Source organism: Oryzias melastigma, linkage group LG24 (genome assembly GCF_002922805.2).
Source record: "Oryzias melastigma strain HK-1 linkage group LG24, ASM292280v2, whole genome shotgun sequence".
NCBI classification, from domain to species: Eukaryota; Metazoa; Chordata; class Actinopteri; order Beloniformes; family Adrianichthyidae; genus Oryzias; species Oryzias melastigma.
Window position 1 is genome coordinate 20570142 of NC_050535.1, and position 17512 is coordinate 20587653.

General features: G+C 38.8%; 1 protein-coding gene across 2 annotated transcripts; it reads left to right on the plus strand.

The window, feature by feature from the left end:
• Positions 1 to 8568: 8568 nt before the first annotated feature.
• Positions 8569 to 17035, plus strand: LOC112157707. Of its 2 annotated transcripts, none has more exons than XR_004947269.1 (2): positions 8569 to 8884; positions 16514 to 17035. XR_004947269.1 is itself a non-coding variant. In XM_024290610.2 (2 exons), the coding sequence occupies exon 1, from the start codon at positions 12289 to 12291 to the stop codon at positions 14761 to 14763; it is 2475 nt and encodes an 824-aa protein (XP_024146378.1). In that variant the 5' UTR covers positions 11672 to 12288; the 3' UTR covers positions 14764 to 14782; positions 16514 to 17035. The 2 variants fall into 2 exon arrangements, 1 of the variants encoding a protein (XP_024146378.1); XM_024290610.2 differs by lacking the exon at positions 8569 to 8884 and adding an exon at positions 11672 to 14782.
• The last annotated feature ends 477 nt before the right edge of the window (positions 17036 to 17512 follow it).

The following is a 17512-nucleotide window of genomic DNA, read 5'->3' on the forward strand; positions in this document are numbered from 1 at the left end:
GAATAGGTGGCTAATTGTTTCTGGGTGTTCTTTACAGAGTGTGCAGTTAGATGGATCAATCTGTTTGAGACAATTCACGGGGCTGTGTGACGTATTTCCGGTTTCGAATAAGACCGCTTACTCTCTTCCGGCTGTGGCTAACGATATGCGTGGACTTGGTAAATCTCTGTGTACTTTCCCTGGTATTGGTTTATTGTCGTAATTTCTTACATTGTATGTTAGTTTTTGTACAGTTTAGTACAATAAGAGAGGATAAATTAAAAAAAACAATAGATTAAAAGTGTAAAATTAAATGCTTGTGAAGTTACATTCTTAAAAACAAAAAACACATCACAAAAAATACATTAAAGAGAGTAAATGGAATGTGGTGGAATAAAAGAGAGGTAACCTCTCACTGAGTATTAAAAGCCAAGTTAAAAAAGTGGGTTTTAATTGTGGGTTTAGTAGTTCTAATGAGTAGAGGGGGATATCGGATATAGCAGTTTCTAACAGTTTTCATTCTGATAGGGCAAGCCATCAAGAACAATTTTAACTTAAACATATTTTTGAGTTTTATCTTCCTCACCACTACTTTATGGCCCTGCCATCTGGGTGTCACTGTAGACCAGAGTTCTCAAACTCAGTTTACCTTGTGGTCTCAAAAGACAGAGTCTGGGCCGTATGGGGTTCCATTTGAGCCAAAAATATGTTTTTGAGTCCACTGTCTATCTCTACTGAACACGTTTAATTAACATTTGTTCATGTTTATGTTCTACTAAGCAACATCTTCTGTGTGTCAGGAGCTGATGACTCTACCAACTGTTGGTAAGGACTTAATGACTCGCGGGCCGCCAGTTTGAGACCCCTGCTGTAGAGCATTGTAGGGCTTAGATAAACATGGATAATCCATGTGTTCCTTTGCTGCTTGTCCTTAAAGTTACAAAGTAAACACGTTTTCTATATTTAATTGGGTTTTACTTATTTGTTTCTAGATGTTTTATGAAAGATACACACTTACCTCTTTAGACATAAACGCTCATTTGAAAAAGACTGTCGTATTAAGTCCCACTCTGATCATCTTTTGATCTACTCTTCAATTGAAAAATGATCATAGCGTGAATAGTTGTTTGCCGCCTGTTGTTTGTGGTTATTTACATTGATTTGCTGCAGTACTGTTTCCTTTTTTGTTTTTCAAAGAAAGAAAAACACACATTTGTTACTTTAAGCTCCTTTCTAAGGCAGCACAGTTCAGTCCCCAGGTTTTACGGGCTCTTTAGTTTTAATAGACTTGTGATGTTGCCAGCACTGGGAATGATTTATTTATTGCTTTCCACTCTTGTTCTGTCAGTGTGTCCCACCTCCTAAACACTGACAGCTGGGAACGGCTCTACGTTCCATGCAAACCCCAAGAAACTCAGAATGTTCTTTTTATTCAGTCTCCAGGTTTCTGCATGCTGCTCATTGGTTGTGGATATGACTTATGTTTAGAGCAGAATAACGCTCACAATAGTGGAATACAGAGACAGCAGGCCATTTTAATCATGCCTACTACGTGAGATATTTCCAATATGAGATCAGGAACGTCCAAAGATTTAGACGCCACCTTTTGTCCTCTGAAAGCACAAAACAACAGGACTCAGTCAATAGTCCTGCCCAAAAGAGTTTCTAGAGCAGCCTTAGATAATGGAGTCACCTCTGTTAGGCAGAGATAAAGGCTCGAGCACAGCAAAAGAAGCAAACCAAAGCAGTTTGGAGAGTTTTAAGATCATGTTTGGGAAATCAAGCCTCAGACACAGGGAAACATCTGCTGCAGAAATAGCTCTGAGAGGGACCAGCCATCCATGATGAAAAATATCAGAATACGGCAGCAGCCATGCAGGCAGAAGGGAGCATTAAGCTGCAGCTGTTATCAGCATGTGCTGCTGCTGCTCTGGGTTTGCTGATGTGCTCACACAATATCTCACTGATTCAGCAGAGGGAGGACTCCGAAAATGCTGACAGTTTTTGCCTTTCACATGCATCTTTTTCCTTTACATTTTAACACATTTACCTCCTTGCTTTTTATGCCTAAAAGAACTAAATTATTTCCAAAACATCGGAGATAGAAAGTTTGCTTCATGTGATTCAAGAAAAGAGAAAATAAACTTTTCTGGCTCATTTAGAATTTATTAAGAACAGAAATGGTGCATTTGAGAGGCAGGCGATCCACATCAAATATGAAGGTCGTAGATCCTTCGTTGTTTGGAAGCTTTTGTGACTCATAATTCAAAATAAAAGTCAATACTGGAAATGTTTTTTTCAATTTCACAATGTAACTGCATTAATTGTCTCTTAAATTAAATGAAAATTCTCCAAATGGCTTTTTATTTTTTTCTTCAACTCGACTCGTTCTGTAACTTGATTAAAATGATTAAGAAAATGGCATTTGACATTTCATTTTCAAAATGTTCTCTAGTAAATTTGTACGAAAATTCAATTAAAAATATCACATTTGAAAATTAAAATGAATAAACAGAAATGCTTTTTCATTTTCACGATTTAACAGCATTATTTGTGTCCTAAATTAAATTAAAAAACAATACTCCAAATTGCGTTTCCATTTTCTTCATTGATACCGCTCATTCTGTGACATAATTAATTGAAAAAGCAAAGGGCATTTGACATTTCATTTCAAAATGTTCTTCAGTAAATTTGTACCAAAATTCAATTAGAAATATCAAATTTGAAAATTAAATTGCAGAAACAGAAATGTTTTTTTATTTTCACAATTTAACAGCATTATTTGTCGCTTAAATAAAAAGAAAATGTCTTTTTCTTACCTCATGTACTACGTCTTCAAATGTATTGTGCTTCAATGGTGTATTTTTTTTGCTTGTATCTAAACATTGTACGCAGTGTTAAGAAATGACCTTTTTTGCCCCCTATGCCCTAGCCCCCCCCCTCTTGTGGCCTTCTATTCCAAAGCTAACAAGGAGCGCTGGCCAGTTAGCTGCTTCTGCACTGAACCTTGAATTGTTTCTGTGTACCTCTCTGTTTGTCTTATTCTGGGTTGTACTGAAAAACAAGGAATATCCACCCAGTGGAATTAATAAAAGTATCTCGAATCTTGAATTTAAGAGACGGGTAACGCAGTTACATTTTGAAAATGAAAAAGGTTTTTGTTAATACATTTGAATCTTCAAATTTGATATTTCTAATTGAATTTGGCTCAAATTTACCAGATAACTTTTTGAAGAGGAAATATCAAACTCCTTTTTCTTTATCATTTTAATTATGTCACTGAATGAGCGATGTTGAAGAAGAAAAAGAAACATTACATTTTACTTTTGAGTCAACTGATGCAGCTATATTGTGAAAATGAAAAAATATTTCTGTTTATGCATTTTCTTTTTCAAAATTGACATTTCTAATTGAATTTTGATACAAATTTACTAAAGAACTTATTGAAAATGTGATATCAAATGCCATTTTCTTTATCATTTTAATTATGTCACAGAATGAGCGGTGTTGAAGAAGAAAATGAAAAAGCCGTTGAGAGACAAGTAATGCAGTCATATTGTGAAAATGAAAAAGCGTTTCCAGTATTGACTTGTTTTAAACCGAGTCTCAAACGCTTCCACATCATTGAGCCCATAGAGAAAAAACATTCATGCACATTTTTTCTATGGGTATGCTGCGAGGGACAGGTCATAACCAATACTCTTTTATTCTCTGTTCTCTTACTTTGTTTTAAGACAAGATGCTACATAGGTGCTAAATAAATAAGTAAATAAATGAATGAATGAATAAAATACGTCGTGTGTGTAACTTAAATTTGCCTTAGATATACTTCATGATACACACACATGACAATGTACGTTCTATTTTCATGACGTCCCTTGAGGTGGCCGTACAAGCCTCAAGGGAATTGCAAGACACTCCTGTGCTCCATACGGGTCAACCCCCATACGAGTGCATGTGACTCAGGCTTTAGGAACAGATAGAGACTGGATCCATATTACTGTGCCAGGTGTGTGTGTTCAGTCATGTGGTGCAGCAGAATGATGCAGTCCAACAGCTGGTTTTGGTCATGTGACAGCTGGGGTCTGTTACGTGGTCAAGTGCTGCCGATTGCAGGACTCAGGCAGGGTCATTGCATTTTGGTTCTTGGTAGTTGAGGAGCAGCTGCTTCACTCAAACACCTCATTGTCCCGACTGATGGTTTCTGCAGCTCAAAGCTGAGTCTGGGATTACGGAGGATCTTCCTCCTTGGAGGCGCTGAGGCTCCTCCACACACCACTTGGTGGTAGCCTTTGGCTGCAGTTTAGCCTCTTTCAGATTCCACTCTCTCTTTTGTGCTGCAGACAGTCACTCTTTCAAAAGCAGAAATGAATGACAATACAGTGCTCTCTGAAATTATTCAGTGTTTTGAAACTTTTCCCCACATATTAAACCAAAAAGAGTCAGATCATTCAACACATTTTAATTTTGCACAGAGAAATTTGAGTAAATGAAGTTTTAAAACTTAATAGTGCAAGTATTAAAAAATAACTGGTTTTGTAAAATAATTATCCACCAAATCAGTGATCCCAGCTCCTTTGGAGAAGATTACCAAAGATTACCTTGACTGCAGTTTTATGCTATGTTTACTCCACACAATCAAGTGAACAATTCCAATGACAAGTCTATATAAATATTAGGGCTGTGTATCGTTCCCTCTCACACGATTCGATCCACAAATCGATACATCAAGGATTCAAATAACTTTTTAGTGATACGATACAGTCTGATTCTTTTCCCCAAAATTCTCAAATCTAGATATTTATTATTCATATAGCATTTAAAGCTATAAATAATAATGCATGGCATCTGACAGAGAAATGTATTCAGGTATTGACTGGGAAGAAGCAATCTTATGATTGGACGTCTTTGTGTTGCGCCGCATGTATATAAAAAGACAAAGACAGTAGAAAAATAAACAGAAATAGAAACTGCAGTTTGGCAGAAACAGATTATTTACTTCTTGATTGATTTTATACTTTTTAACCAACATCTTGTTCATATCTGTGGTTTTCAAACGATACTGCAGTTAGACAATCAATTTACGATACATATCTATTTTTTTAATTCATTTTTATTCATTAATAGGAAAAACATACAATATAAACTTGAGTTGTAAACTCAAACATAATGGAAATAAAAATTAAAAAAAAAGAAAAGGGGACAGAAAGAAGAAAAACTTAGTTTACTTTTTACATCCCAAACTGAAACTGGTGTTACTCCCACTGACTGGTCGATTTTTAGATACGTATCTAATATCCTTTACATCCTAAATGACTGTATATGTGTGTCTCGGGCTCCTGTGTTCAAAACTCTTGTGTTCACATGTAGCTATGCAGGTGTCTACGGTTGTTTTTGGGCTCTATGTACAAATCGTGCAATCACTGAAAGCGCATTAAAAGGTAAACCAGTCAAACTCTGACCAATCAGGGACTTTGATTCGGTATTGACAAATAGATTATGTCCTTTATAATTCACCAAAGTGCCAATTGTTAACAATTTGAAAGTAAATAAAAAATTAACAATTGGGGCCATTTGATTACCTCTCCATTTTTGATCTCCTACAAGTTTCCATCCCCACCCGTCCACCGACTGTTCCTACCACTCAGTCACCATTGGGGGCAGAGCACTAAGTCACTCTGCCCTCCAGATTTGGACTCTCACCTCCCTGACATCCAGGAAACTGACTCATTTTCAAGCTTTACAGTATTGTTAGGTGACCTTGAGAGTCCAGAAATGTGCTTATTTAAATAAAACAAATTATTATTGTGAAAACGCTGTGGAGCATTCACACTATAGTGATCCATTTTTCTTCTGTATGTTTTGTGTCTGTCCGTAGCTCTACAACCCCTTCACCTATTCAGCTCTTTCAGCTAAAATATTGGCACTATACGTGAGCTTTTTGGACTATTTTGGCATTTACCACAGTTTTTTAGGTTGTTATTTTTTTTTAGTTTAGCAAATATTTCAGCCACATGCTAGCTGTTTTGGCTAATTTAGGCTTTTTGCTTTTTTTTTTTTTTTTTTTTGCTATTTTGGAATTTAGCTAATTTTTCAGCTCATTCATTCATCCTTTCATTCATCTTGTCCGCTTTGTCCCTTTCGGGTCGCGGGAGTGCCAGAGCCTAACCTGGCTACTGATGGGCGAAGGCGGGGTTCACCCTGGACAGGTCGCCGGTCTGTCGCAGTATTAATATTTCAGCTGTTTTTGGCTAATTTAGGCTTTTTTATTTTTAGGCAATTTTCAAATTCAAATTCAAATTGATTATATTTATAGAGCACTTTTCATATAAAAATACATCTCAAAGTGCTGTACATATAGAAACAAACAACACAGTTAAAGCACCATATTGATATAAAAAAAATATTGTTTTTGAAAAATTGGAAAAATGAGAAACAAACTCCATATATTAGAAAATATAAAATATGACTAAATAAAAATAACATCAGAGAGAACCCTGAAGACGCTGTCAGTCCTAACCTTCTGTCAGCTGGGCGTCAACATCCTGACCCAAAGAGCCAGAGCCCCACAGCCCCCAGCCTCCCACCAGCCGAGGAGAAACAATGGGGACAAGTTGGGGCCGAAAGCAGACAACCCAGCCAAGAGTGCGAAGTTTAGCTACTTTTTCAGCTACGTGTGAACTGTTTTGGCTAATTTAGTGTGTGTTTTGTGTGTGTGTGTGGGGGGGGGGGTATGGTCAGTTTTTCAGGCTATTTTGGAGTTTAGCTAATATTTTAGCTACATGTTAGCTGTTTTGGCTAATTTAGTCTTTTTTCAGTTATTTAGGCTAATTTGGCATTTTGCTAATATTTTAGCTGGCTATCAGCTTCAGCGTTTTCAGCTAGCAATTTCAGCATCATCAGCTATCAGCACTAGCCTCTTTAGCGGCCAAATTCAGCTTACAGCATTCACATTATCACAATGCTTAATATCCAGTTATTATTATTATTATTATTATTGTAACAAAATCAAACAAAATGAGTCTCCAAAAGGATGAGCAGACACAATCGAAGCATCACAGAACACATTCCCAAACAGCAGACCTCACATGAACTCCATCTATTGCTTCAGGACTTTTTCCATTTTCTTGTCATGTTAGCCTCAAAGAAAAAACTGCCTGGAAATGAGCTTATGGCAGCACACAGCAGTACTCTCAGACTGTTACACAAGTGTCATTGACACAGCACTAATCCACCTGGAGATACAGAGCTGGAGCTACTTCTGCAGGGATAGAATGACAGAGTCGGAGACCACACCTGTGCTCATCCATACTAAAGGTTCTCCAGGGTTACAACGCAGATTAATCAATATATTTAAAAAAAAAATACAATTTTTTTTCTGACAAGCAAAAAATGTCTAATCAAGAAGAAGAAAACCATAGTTGCTCTGGAGTATCCTATAAGTCAGGAGAAAAGTGTGACATTTCAGAACAAATCCACCAAGGCTAGTGTAACTAAATAATAAATACAAGAATACTAATCTTTTGATCTGTATAAGAAAAATATCAAAGTTTAAGAGGAAAACAAATTATCTTCCATGTTTCTTTTGGACGACACTCTAGTGGTTGTTAGAGGAAACAACAGCTAAAAGACAACCGGTGTTTACTGGGAAAATAACAAATTAATGAGCCTATTTATGTCTAAAAAATACAAATAAGCCGCTGATGAGTATAAGTTGCACCCCTGGCTAAACTGTGAAAAACAATGCGACTTATACTCCGGAAAATACAGTAAATCACACAAGGTTTTTTTCTGGAAAAGGAAAACCGGATACATTTTTAAAAAACAGTGTGAGATCCTTCTATTTCATGTGTGTTTCTTTCTTCACACTCCTATCATCTATTGATTTATTCTAAAAGTGTTCCCAGTGGTCTTTTTTTTTTTTGATTATGCTGTTTTGAGCCAAAAACTAGTATCGTTTTCTTGGACATAATTTCTGCAGAGCGGCAGGAGTTCAGAAGAAATTCTCCTCTGAGTTGTGGGCGGGTCTGTTGGTGCAAAGTAAGTCTGCCCACCTCCCATCATGCATCTGTTTACATGCCTTCCCACTAGCTTACAGCCCTTCACAACTACAACTTGCAACAAAAACAGAAAACAGAATTGGAGCGATCCAGCCGTACAGCTCAGACGAGGAAAACAAAGACGTTCATGGATCTATTTGTCTGCATCAGAATGGAGCAGAGCATGGACATTGTGGCTTGCCGTAGTAGATTATACGTCAAATATACAAACTTTTTCAAACGTTTTTTCATCTGCTCCTGATTCACAATTATTTGAATACGGAAATACTCTGAAATGCAATTTTTAAATTACTTTTATTTAGACATGATCAGAAAAATGCTACAAGAACGTATGAAAAACATGATTTTCATGGGAGTGGGTCTTCAAATCTCTCAATGTAGGGCAGTTGTATTTAGAATAAGCAACAGTGAAAGCAAAGCCCTGAGTAATCTTGTTTGGTTTGGAGGTTTTAGCCTTTAATTAGTCTCATTTGTGGAGCTGTTTATTTGTTGTGAGTCATTTCCAAGAGAACCAGAAATACCGACCATCCAGGCAATCAAAACCGAACATACTTACTCGCAATGGCTCCATAAAAAATGTATGTTTCTGATAGTTTTTATGAGATTCACAAAGGGTGGAGTTCATAAAACACTGAGTATTTTCAGGTTTCTTTTATACTGCATCAAACAGAAGACAATGTCATTATCAGGAAACTTTATTTTTATTATTTTTGTTTGTAAAAAGCTATCAAACGGAGGTGAAAACCATTGAGAAAAAAACAACATGGCAGAGGAGCAACAAGTGTGTGAAGGAGGGAGTCTAGACTGGAGCGTGAAAGATTACTACACAGGGAAGGTGCCTCAAGGTGAGTGTTTTCACAAAACTTGTTTACAAATGTGGCTGAAGGGGTAACTCATGAGGCAGATGGCAGGCCTCCAACACCTTAAGCTCATTCTGCTGATGGTCAGGTGGCCCGGATCCTGCAATGGCGGCTCACCTGAGTGCAGGTGGCACAGATTGAAGACATGCTGTGGAGCCAGATGAGAGAGGGGTTTTATGGGAACCAGGTGCTGTCACCACCTGCTGCTCAAGAGAAACCTTAAAAACAAGCAGCTTTTGGATCACATGGCGTAACTGTTTAGGCTTCCATGCTTTGAGTTTCATGAGTTTTAGTATTTAGTTTAAACAGCCAAATATATCTTGGTTATAATTTTCCAGCCTTTTTTCTAACACCCTAACATGATGCCACAGTAGAAATGGAAACTTATCAGACAAGACAAGACAATAGAAGATTTCCAATCTTCTATTGTCCAGTTTTGGTGAGTGTGTGTGAATTGTAGCCTCAGTTTCCTGTTCTTAGCTGACAGCAGTGATACCTGGTGTGTTCTTCTGCTGCTGTAGTCCATCTGTATCAAGGTTGGACGTGTTGTTTTTCTACAGACCTCGGTTGTAACCAGTGGTTATTTGTTTATTCTATCAGCTTGAACCAGTCTGGTCATTCTCCTCTGACATCAACAAGGCAAGAAGATATTTTCTCTTTTTTGGACCTTTAAAACCCCAGCGACGGTTGTGGGCAAAAATCCCAGTAGATCATAAGTTTCTGAAATCCTCAGACCAGGCGGTCTGACACCAACAACCAAAGTTGTGACTAGAAGAGACTAGAAGTGAGACTAAAAATGTTGGTCTGATGAGTCTCCATTTCTGCTGCCACATTCAGATGATAGGGTCACAATTTGGCATCAACAACATGAAAACATGGATCCATCCTGCTTTGTATCAACGGTTCAGGCTGGTGGTGGTGGTGTCATGGTGTGGGGGAGATTTTCTTGGCACTCTTTGACCCCTCAGTACCAAATGATCATGGTTCCAACACCACAGTCTACCCAAGCATTGTTCTGACCATGTCCATCTCTTGACCACAGAGTTCCATCTTCTGATGCTACTTCCAGCAGGATAAGACTCTAAAGCTGGAATCATATTAGACTGGTTTCTAGAATATGAAGATGAGTTCACTGGACTCTAATGACCTCAACTTTCACTAGAACCCAGTAGAACCTTTGGAATGTGGTGGACCGTGAGATCGGCATCATGGATGTTCAGTCAACGGATCTGCAGCAACTGTTGATGCTGTCATATCAATATGGACCAAACTCTTTGAGTAATGTTTCCAGAACCTTGTTGGGTTTATGGCACCAAGGATTAAGGCAGTTCTGAAGGTAAAAGGGGTCCAACCTGGTACTAGCAAGATGGACCTGATAAAATGCTGATGAATGAGTGGTTCATAAACTCACAGTCCAGCACACAAGCACTCCACATTTTGAACTTCAGTTTAGTTCAGGTCCATTTAAATTTTGTTCTTCAGATCACTTCAGTTCAGTTGCGTTGCGTGTGATGAATGCAGAGCTAAAATCAATGACATGGGTCAATGTGTGTTCTTTAAATGTCATCTTAATTTGTAATACATTATACATAATTAATCTCCAAACGCTGTAAGTGGTTCTAAATCCTGATCTCCAAACTCCTCTCAAGGGTTCATGTTGACATCCTGCTCACACCTGGGAGACCTGCTGCTCCTCTGGACCGGTTCCAGCACAGACGAAGGCATTTACTGTCCTGTCTTCAGCTCTTTTTGTTGTCCTGCTGCAGGCAGGAGGATCAGGTCAGGTCTCTTAGGCACTATTTGTGCCCCCAAACAAAAGATTCTAAAAAAAAACTATGTTTTTCACATTTTAAGAAAATCTGTTGGATCCATAAACATCCAGATTCATTCAGAGATTGCTGGCCCAAAAGCAGTTTTTATTTCTTGCATAAACCAAAGACAAACAGAAATGTTTTCATTAACTTGATAAAACTGGAAGAAGGATAACTTCACTTAAAACAAAAAAAAACCTTAAAGTAAATATTAACCTTCCAATTGGAATGTGAATTAATTTTGATTTTTCAAAATTTTCAACAAATCAAATGAATCTGAAATTAATCTTCCAGGGTAGAAAAAAAATATTTAATGTCTCTTTAGCTTCATCAATCCAAGATAGACATCTACAAGAATTATTGAAAAGATCAAAATGTATTTAAATCAGAGACAAATCACAGTTTTACTAGGTGACTGTCTGGGTTTTTGAAAGAACAAAATTCTGAAATTGTTGTTTTGAGACATTTAAATAGTTCCCTGAGCACCAACATAAACTACATTTACAACTCGTGAAGTTACAATGCAGACATTTGTCAGTCCTGATACTTTGCTTCCAACAATCAAAACATTCTAAATTAGTTTATTTCTAGACTTTCTACTTTTAAGTTCCAGTTCTGGACCAAAGAACCAGACAACTGTTTTCAAAATTTGTCTTTCTTACAGCACCTTAAAGTTTTCCCCCCCGCCACATCCTCAAAAATTCAATGAAAAATTTGCACGCACCTAAGTACTGAAAATGTAGTGAAAATCAATTTGGGACATAGTGTACAACCCGCCCCTCACCCCCAAAATGATGACATCAAAGCTGTGGAAATCGTAAAAAGAAAAAAAAAGAATGAGGCCTATAAAAATTGCAACAACACTCAAATCGCGTCTGTACATTGTCTTAACTTTGAAAGTGGACGCCCCTGAAGTGCAATTTGTGCTCAGTGTGAACGCAACTTTAGGCTTTATGTTCATTATCATATGGTTTAATTGGTTAAAAGAAATCCGGTTTTACTTCTTTCAAACAAAACTAATAGAAGAAAAGGGCATTACTTTCACTCCCAAGTTGAAAGAATCTTGAAGGTCAGACAAGACAAGGATTTCAGTGTAAAATCAGCCCACGGCTCACACATTAGCCTGATAATAAATAAGTAAACAAGTAACTTCATAAAGAAATCCACCAGTTTCCTGTAAAGTTGAGCAACGCAGAGGATGCTGCTAAAAACAGCACCTAACAAACTCGTCTCTGATTAACCTGATGAGCTTAAAGTCTTAGGTATAAATGCTCCTGTGTGCTTGTGACTGTGTTAATGCACTTAATGTGACCATCTGCCACTGCCTCCCACTCACCCATCCGTCTTATGCACTGCACTCCTTCACCAACCCCGTCAGTTGTTTTGCTCCCTGGGTCTTTTGGTCTTCTGCTAAACTGCTGAGCACAATCTGGATGAAAAAGAACTAAATCTGAGCTGGAAGTCGTGCATGGAGACTGGACTGCAAGCGCAGCATTGGAGGATTACAGGGAGAGTTTTAGCACTCCAACTTTCACTATTTTTTAAAACACATTTTTAAAGGACCTTCAAGGTAGAAACATGGGCTGCTCTCCATCAAAGGGGAAGTTATTTTCAAAAACCGACGGGCAGGGACACCAGAGAGATCTGCCGACTGATGCGCCACAGGATCTGTTGGAATCTAAGCCTGCACAGGAACAGGAACCTTGCTTAATAAGGACTGAAGAGACAGAAAAGGAACTTCCAGTTCCTGATGAAGATGATACCACTCGAGAGATGACCCCTAACCCAGCTGTGGAAAGCACAGGGGATGTTACTGAAGCCCAGGTAGATCTAAAGCCTCAGGAAATCCCAGATGAGGTCATACAGACCAATAACACCAGGAACATCGAGAAACAAAAGAAGAACAAAAGCAAAAGATTTTCTGAGAAGCAAAGGAAGTCATCTGCAATCCACAGAAAGGTGGACTTCCCATCACATATGGTGAGGGCTCACCAGGCTGCTTACTCTTTTCTAAACCCCAATATCTCCAAATATGAAACCCTTCTTGGCCTGTTGGACCAAGCTGCCCAGACACAACTGTCCCTGCAGCCCATGATGTCTGCTTTGGTGTTACGCTTTGAGGAGATAAACCAGGCCCTGGAGGAGATGGCTGAGGAAGGGGAGCTGATGATAAAAGAGCATGGAGACTGCATGGCTTTGCCCTCTGGGATGAAGGGCCAGGCAGTAAGTGTAGCCGGTTCTGACTCAACGACACCCTTTGATCCACATCCAGATCTTTTACAACAGATGCTCCACCAGTCGGCAGAAAAGATGAGGCTGGTTGGAGGCTCTGTCCAGGCACTGGGCGACACAACACTGGAGGAGGCTGTGGAGTATTTTTCTTCCCTCTCCAAACTGCTTCTTCAAAAGCTGTTGGCCAAACGAGCAGCAGAACGAAGGTTGGCTCAAGTTCTTGCTCGAGTGGAAGGGGCTGCTATGAGAAAGTTCAACCCAGAAGATTGTGCCCTGCAAAGTGAGGACAGTGGAATTGGGGGAGAAAATGAGAGCTTGACTGGGTCAGAAAGGCACCGTCGCCATCGTGGAAGTGCCGGGTCTGGAAGTTGTGGATCTGGAGGCAACATTCGTATTGCCCTTGACAGTATCTCATGTAGCTTGTCCAACCAAGTAGGCAACATTGATGATGAAGATGAGGAAGATGATGATGAGTTTGAAGATGATGAAAATGATAGGCCTGAGAGAAAAAGATCCAACTCCTCCCCACCAGATCCCTCTCAAGCTCTTCGCTATGTGTATGCCAACTCCATGAGAAATCTTCAGCACGCAGGTAAAAGTCCTCTGACTGCAGTCAAGTCTGAACAGTCTTCATCCACCAGCTCTGAAAATCCTACACCAGACTTGGAAGAAAAAATAAAAGAGACGTCTGAAACAAAAGGGAGGAAAAGTTCACCAGGACCTTCCTCTAACTTGATTAGATCTGGATTTAGACGGCATTCCATCAATGGACCAGGTGGAAAAAGCCCAGTGAGAAGCTTACACTGCTCCATACCAGTACTGGGAAGCCAACCTCCAAGGCGCCGATGTGTCCGAAGACTAATAAACACTTTTAGTCAAGGGGTTGATGGGAGACCAGGACAGAGTTTGGCTAACATTCCCCCTCACTTAAGAAGGCCCAACAAAAGTCGCATTCTTCTGTTGTCTGGTGCAGTGAACAGTAATGAGGGTGGTGTAAACAGCACTGGCAGCAGCTGGCCTGACAGCAGGGATGATCTAGACGTGGACAGCCTTCCACCTCCTCCTCCAGAGGTCCTTATGGACAACTCCTTCCAGAGTACCACAGGCCGACTGAGAAATGAGCAGTCACAAGAAAGTTCAGTCCGGGTTCTGCCAATGATAAACCAGAAGTCTGGAACATCCCAACGCCTGAAGATCCACATGCACAATGTGGAAGTGTTGCCAAACAAAGTAAATGTCAAGTCAGAATCAACCTCTACCTCACCTGCCCAACTTTTCGGTCAGGGGGCGGATCAAGAAACAGAACCAGGAAGTGCAAAGATTGCGTGTGATACACCAGAGACTCTTAAAATGATAGCCGAACCAAACTGCATGGAGCCTTCGCCCCCTCGGGATCGAATGGACCAGAATCTTGATAGCAACGAATCTGATCAGTCATCTAACACTTTGCCTGTGAGAGCTCCCCCAGTCTCCAGGGTCCGCCTACCCCCATCATGCCCTTCAGTGCAGCACAGGTTTCCAAGTCCACCCGTGTTCAAACCACAGTCCAGCTCCAGGGCTTCATCTCGCCCCGCTTCCCCCCGAACAGTAATCCGGGCGGTCGATAAAACCACTGAGGAGATCATTCCTTCAGTGTCTTTTCGAGACGCTCGCTCAGTTTTCTGCCGAAATGAGCAGCAGAACTCACAGCCATGTGTCCCCTTTGGGAGTTCTGTTCTTCCCAGACAATGGGGGGAGTCCTGTCGAGGGAGAATACCTACCAGAGGGGCACCAGAAACTCCAACCCGTCGCACTCAGTCAGAACAGCGACCAAGATGGTAGTTTGATGTCAAATGTAAGGGTGGGTATACACTCCATAGACATTTTGTGTAAGTTTATCATGACAAATTCCCTGATAAACATTTCTCAGCCCCATGGAAAAGGGAAGGACAAAATTCTTATAAGAAAAATTGTGTTGTCCGTGTTTATTTGGTTTTTAATAAGTTTTCCTTCTTACTGTCCCCTTTTTATTTTTTATTGTTTTTGTTTCCATCATCTTTGAGCTTACAACTCAAGGTTGTATTGTATGTTTTTCCTTTTAATGAATCAAAATTAAATGAATAAAAAAATATTAATCTGATCCAGTTCACATCCTGTAAATGTATCAGTGAAATACTGAGATTGTTAATATCATCCAGTGTTACATGGATTCTCCAAAGGAGAAGTTCTAACTAAAATGTTCAGATCATTAACATTGGAAACATTGTTCTGCTTCTCCTGGAGGACGTTTCAGTTTGGACGCGAGCAGGTGGCGAATAGTACCCTTATTCCAGAAGAAAGGATGAGGAAAAACGGTGCTTTAGACCCTGAATGGTGACTTTATTGCAGGTTTCATCTTATACTTTGGAGCTAAATTAGGGCCAATATTATTTGAAACCCAAATAAAACAAATCGAAAAAAAATATTGGTGTTTGGCCAAAAAAAATGTAAGATGTCCAAAACTTTTTGCTATTCTTAAATAAATGTAATTGTTTTCAGTTTCAAATGTTGTATTTCTTAGGTTTCGAAACATAAAATTTAAACTTCAATTTTTTTTTCAGTTTCAAATCTTTCAAGTTTTTTCGTTTTCAAATCTGAAAATTTCAGTTTCAAAACTTTTGGCCCCGTTGTGGAGTATTGGGGCGGGGCTAACATGAAGGACCAATCTAAATCGATGAGGGTGGTAACTTCAGTCCTGGTGCATTCACTGACTCTGAGAACTGTGATAATTACAGTCAGAAAATGGCTGTGTAGTCTGTACTGTCATAGTCTGAAGTTGTCTCAAGACGGGTGTAAAAAGCAGAGTTTTATCGCGCATCAAAACATCGTTCTAGCCCGTTCAAAGCGCCATCTTGTGTTACATATAGGCATCATCCTTAGAAAACATCAAATCTTCCTTTTTAACGTCCTTAAAACGTTGTGTTAGCCCAATGTGCCACAAAAGGGCCATAAGTTTTGAAACTAAAATTTCAGATTTGAAAAAAAAAAAGGAAATTGTAAAAATGATCTGAAACGGAAAAAAGTTTTGAAATTGAAATTTTGCATTTTTAAATCTAAAAAACAGAAATTTTAAAGCTGAAAATAATTTAGTTTATTTGAGAATAGCAAAAGTTTGGGACATTTTTCTTTTGTTTTTGGCCTAACATTAAGATTTTTTTCCATTTCAAATAATATTGGCCCTAATTTAGCTCCATGAAAACTAACTTAAAAAGTTAGGACGCATGAACACGAGAGTTTTGAATGTGAAAAGCACATTTACACACGTTTACATAGACTTTATTTTGGAAGTGGTCTGGTTAAACGCGGTGAAGGGACGTTGTAGAGGCCGGTGTGAACGTAGCATCTGAAGTGTTTGGGTTCCAAAAAGTCAGTAGAAATATTTCCACCACAGAGCTTATATAAGGCCTCCATATCGGCTTCAGAAAGCCACCTGCTTTAATCCAGAGTGGATTAGCCCTCTTGCCCCAATCCTCACCCTTGCTTCTCAACATGCTGCCCCACATAATCTGTGCTAACCCCACTCCCCATCCCCTCCTCTGCTGCTCTCTTATAGGCCAGGCGGCTCTCTGACTGCAGGAGGACGCATCCCGTTGGAGGGAAGTCCTGCTGTGAGGACGTCCATGAAACTGTTGTTGGCTGATGCTGAAAGAGAAGCGTGTGGCGGGAAAGGAGTAAGAAAGAGGATTAGAGGTTTATCCACTTTCTCCTTTATGATAAAAGTCGTTCATCCGGAGCTGTGAGTCTTAGAGTGTTTTGTCATGAGAATTCAGTCAAATAAATCAGTCATTTCATTTGTATTAACAGTCGAGGTTATAATCTGTCTAAACTTTGAAGAAAGCTAACAAATCATCTAATGTCTTGTCAAATGAATGTTAAACCCACAGAGCTGGGAATGTCTTCTGCTGCTGATTCATTTGTTAAAAATGTATCTTACATAATTGTTTGTGTCTTTCGGTTTGTTTTGAATGTCTGTATTGTAACGTACTTTCGTTTTTTTATGTCACGGTGGAAATAAATGGAAAAAGGGAAATTGCACCGACTATTTCACATGTTTTGATTTTTATGGAGTGCAGTAACTCCTCTGCTTACCTGATTTTAACTAATAGCAAGTAAAGGTTATTAGACATCACTATAACTGATGTAAAGAGACTCCTCTTGATAAAATGTAGATACATTTAGCATCTTTTCTGACATCACAGATATTTTCAGTCATAATGTTACAGTCAACACCTTTTTTTTACAGGACAGTAGGTTTCTTATATTTCAAAATATTTTGTTTGTGTACATTTTATTTTGTATTAAACTTTAGGGATGGGTATAGATAATAATTGTCAGAAATGATTTGATTCTGATTTTTTTTATTCTTTCAATTCTTCAAATAATTTCAATTTTGAGTTTACAGATTTATACACATTTGTTTAGAAATACATTAAAAATCTACCATATTTTTGAATATATTTTTATTAATCTATTATATTAATAAGTTTTGAAGTTTAACTAAAATGTTCAGATCATTAACATTGTAAAAATTGTTCTGCTTCTCCTGAAGGAC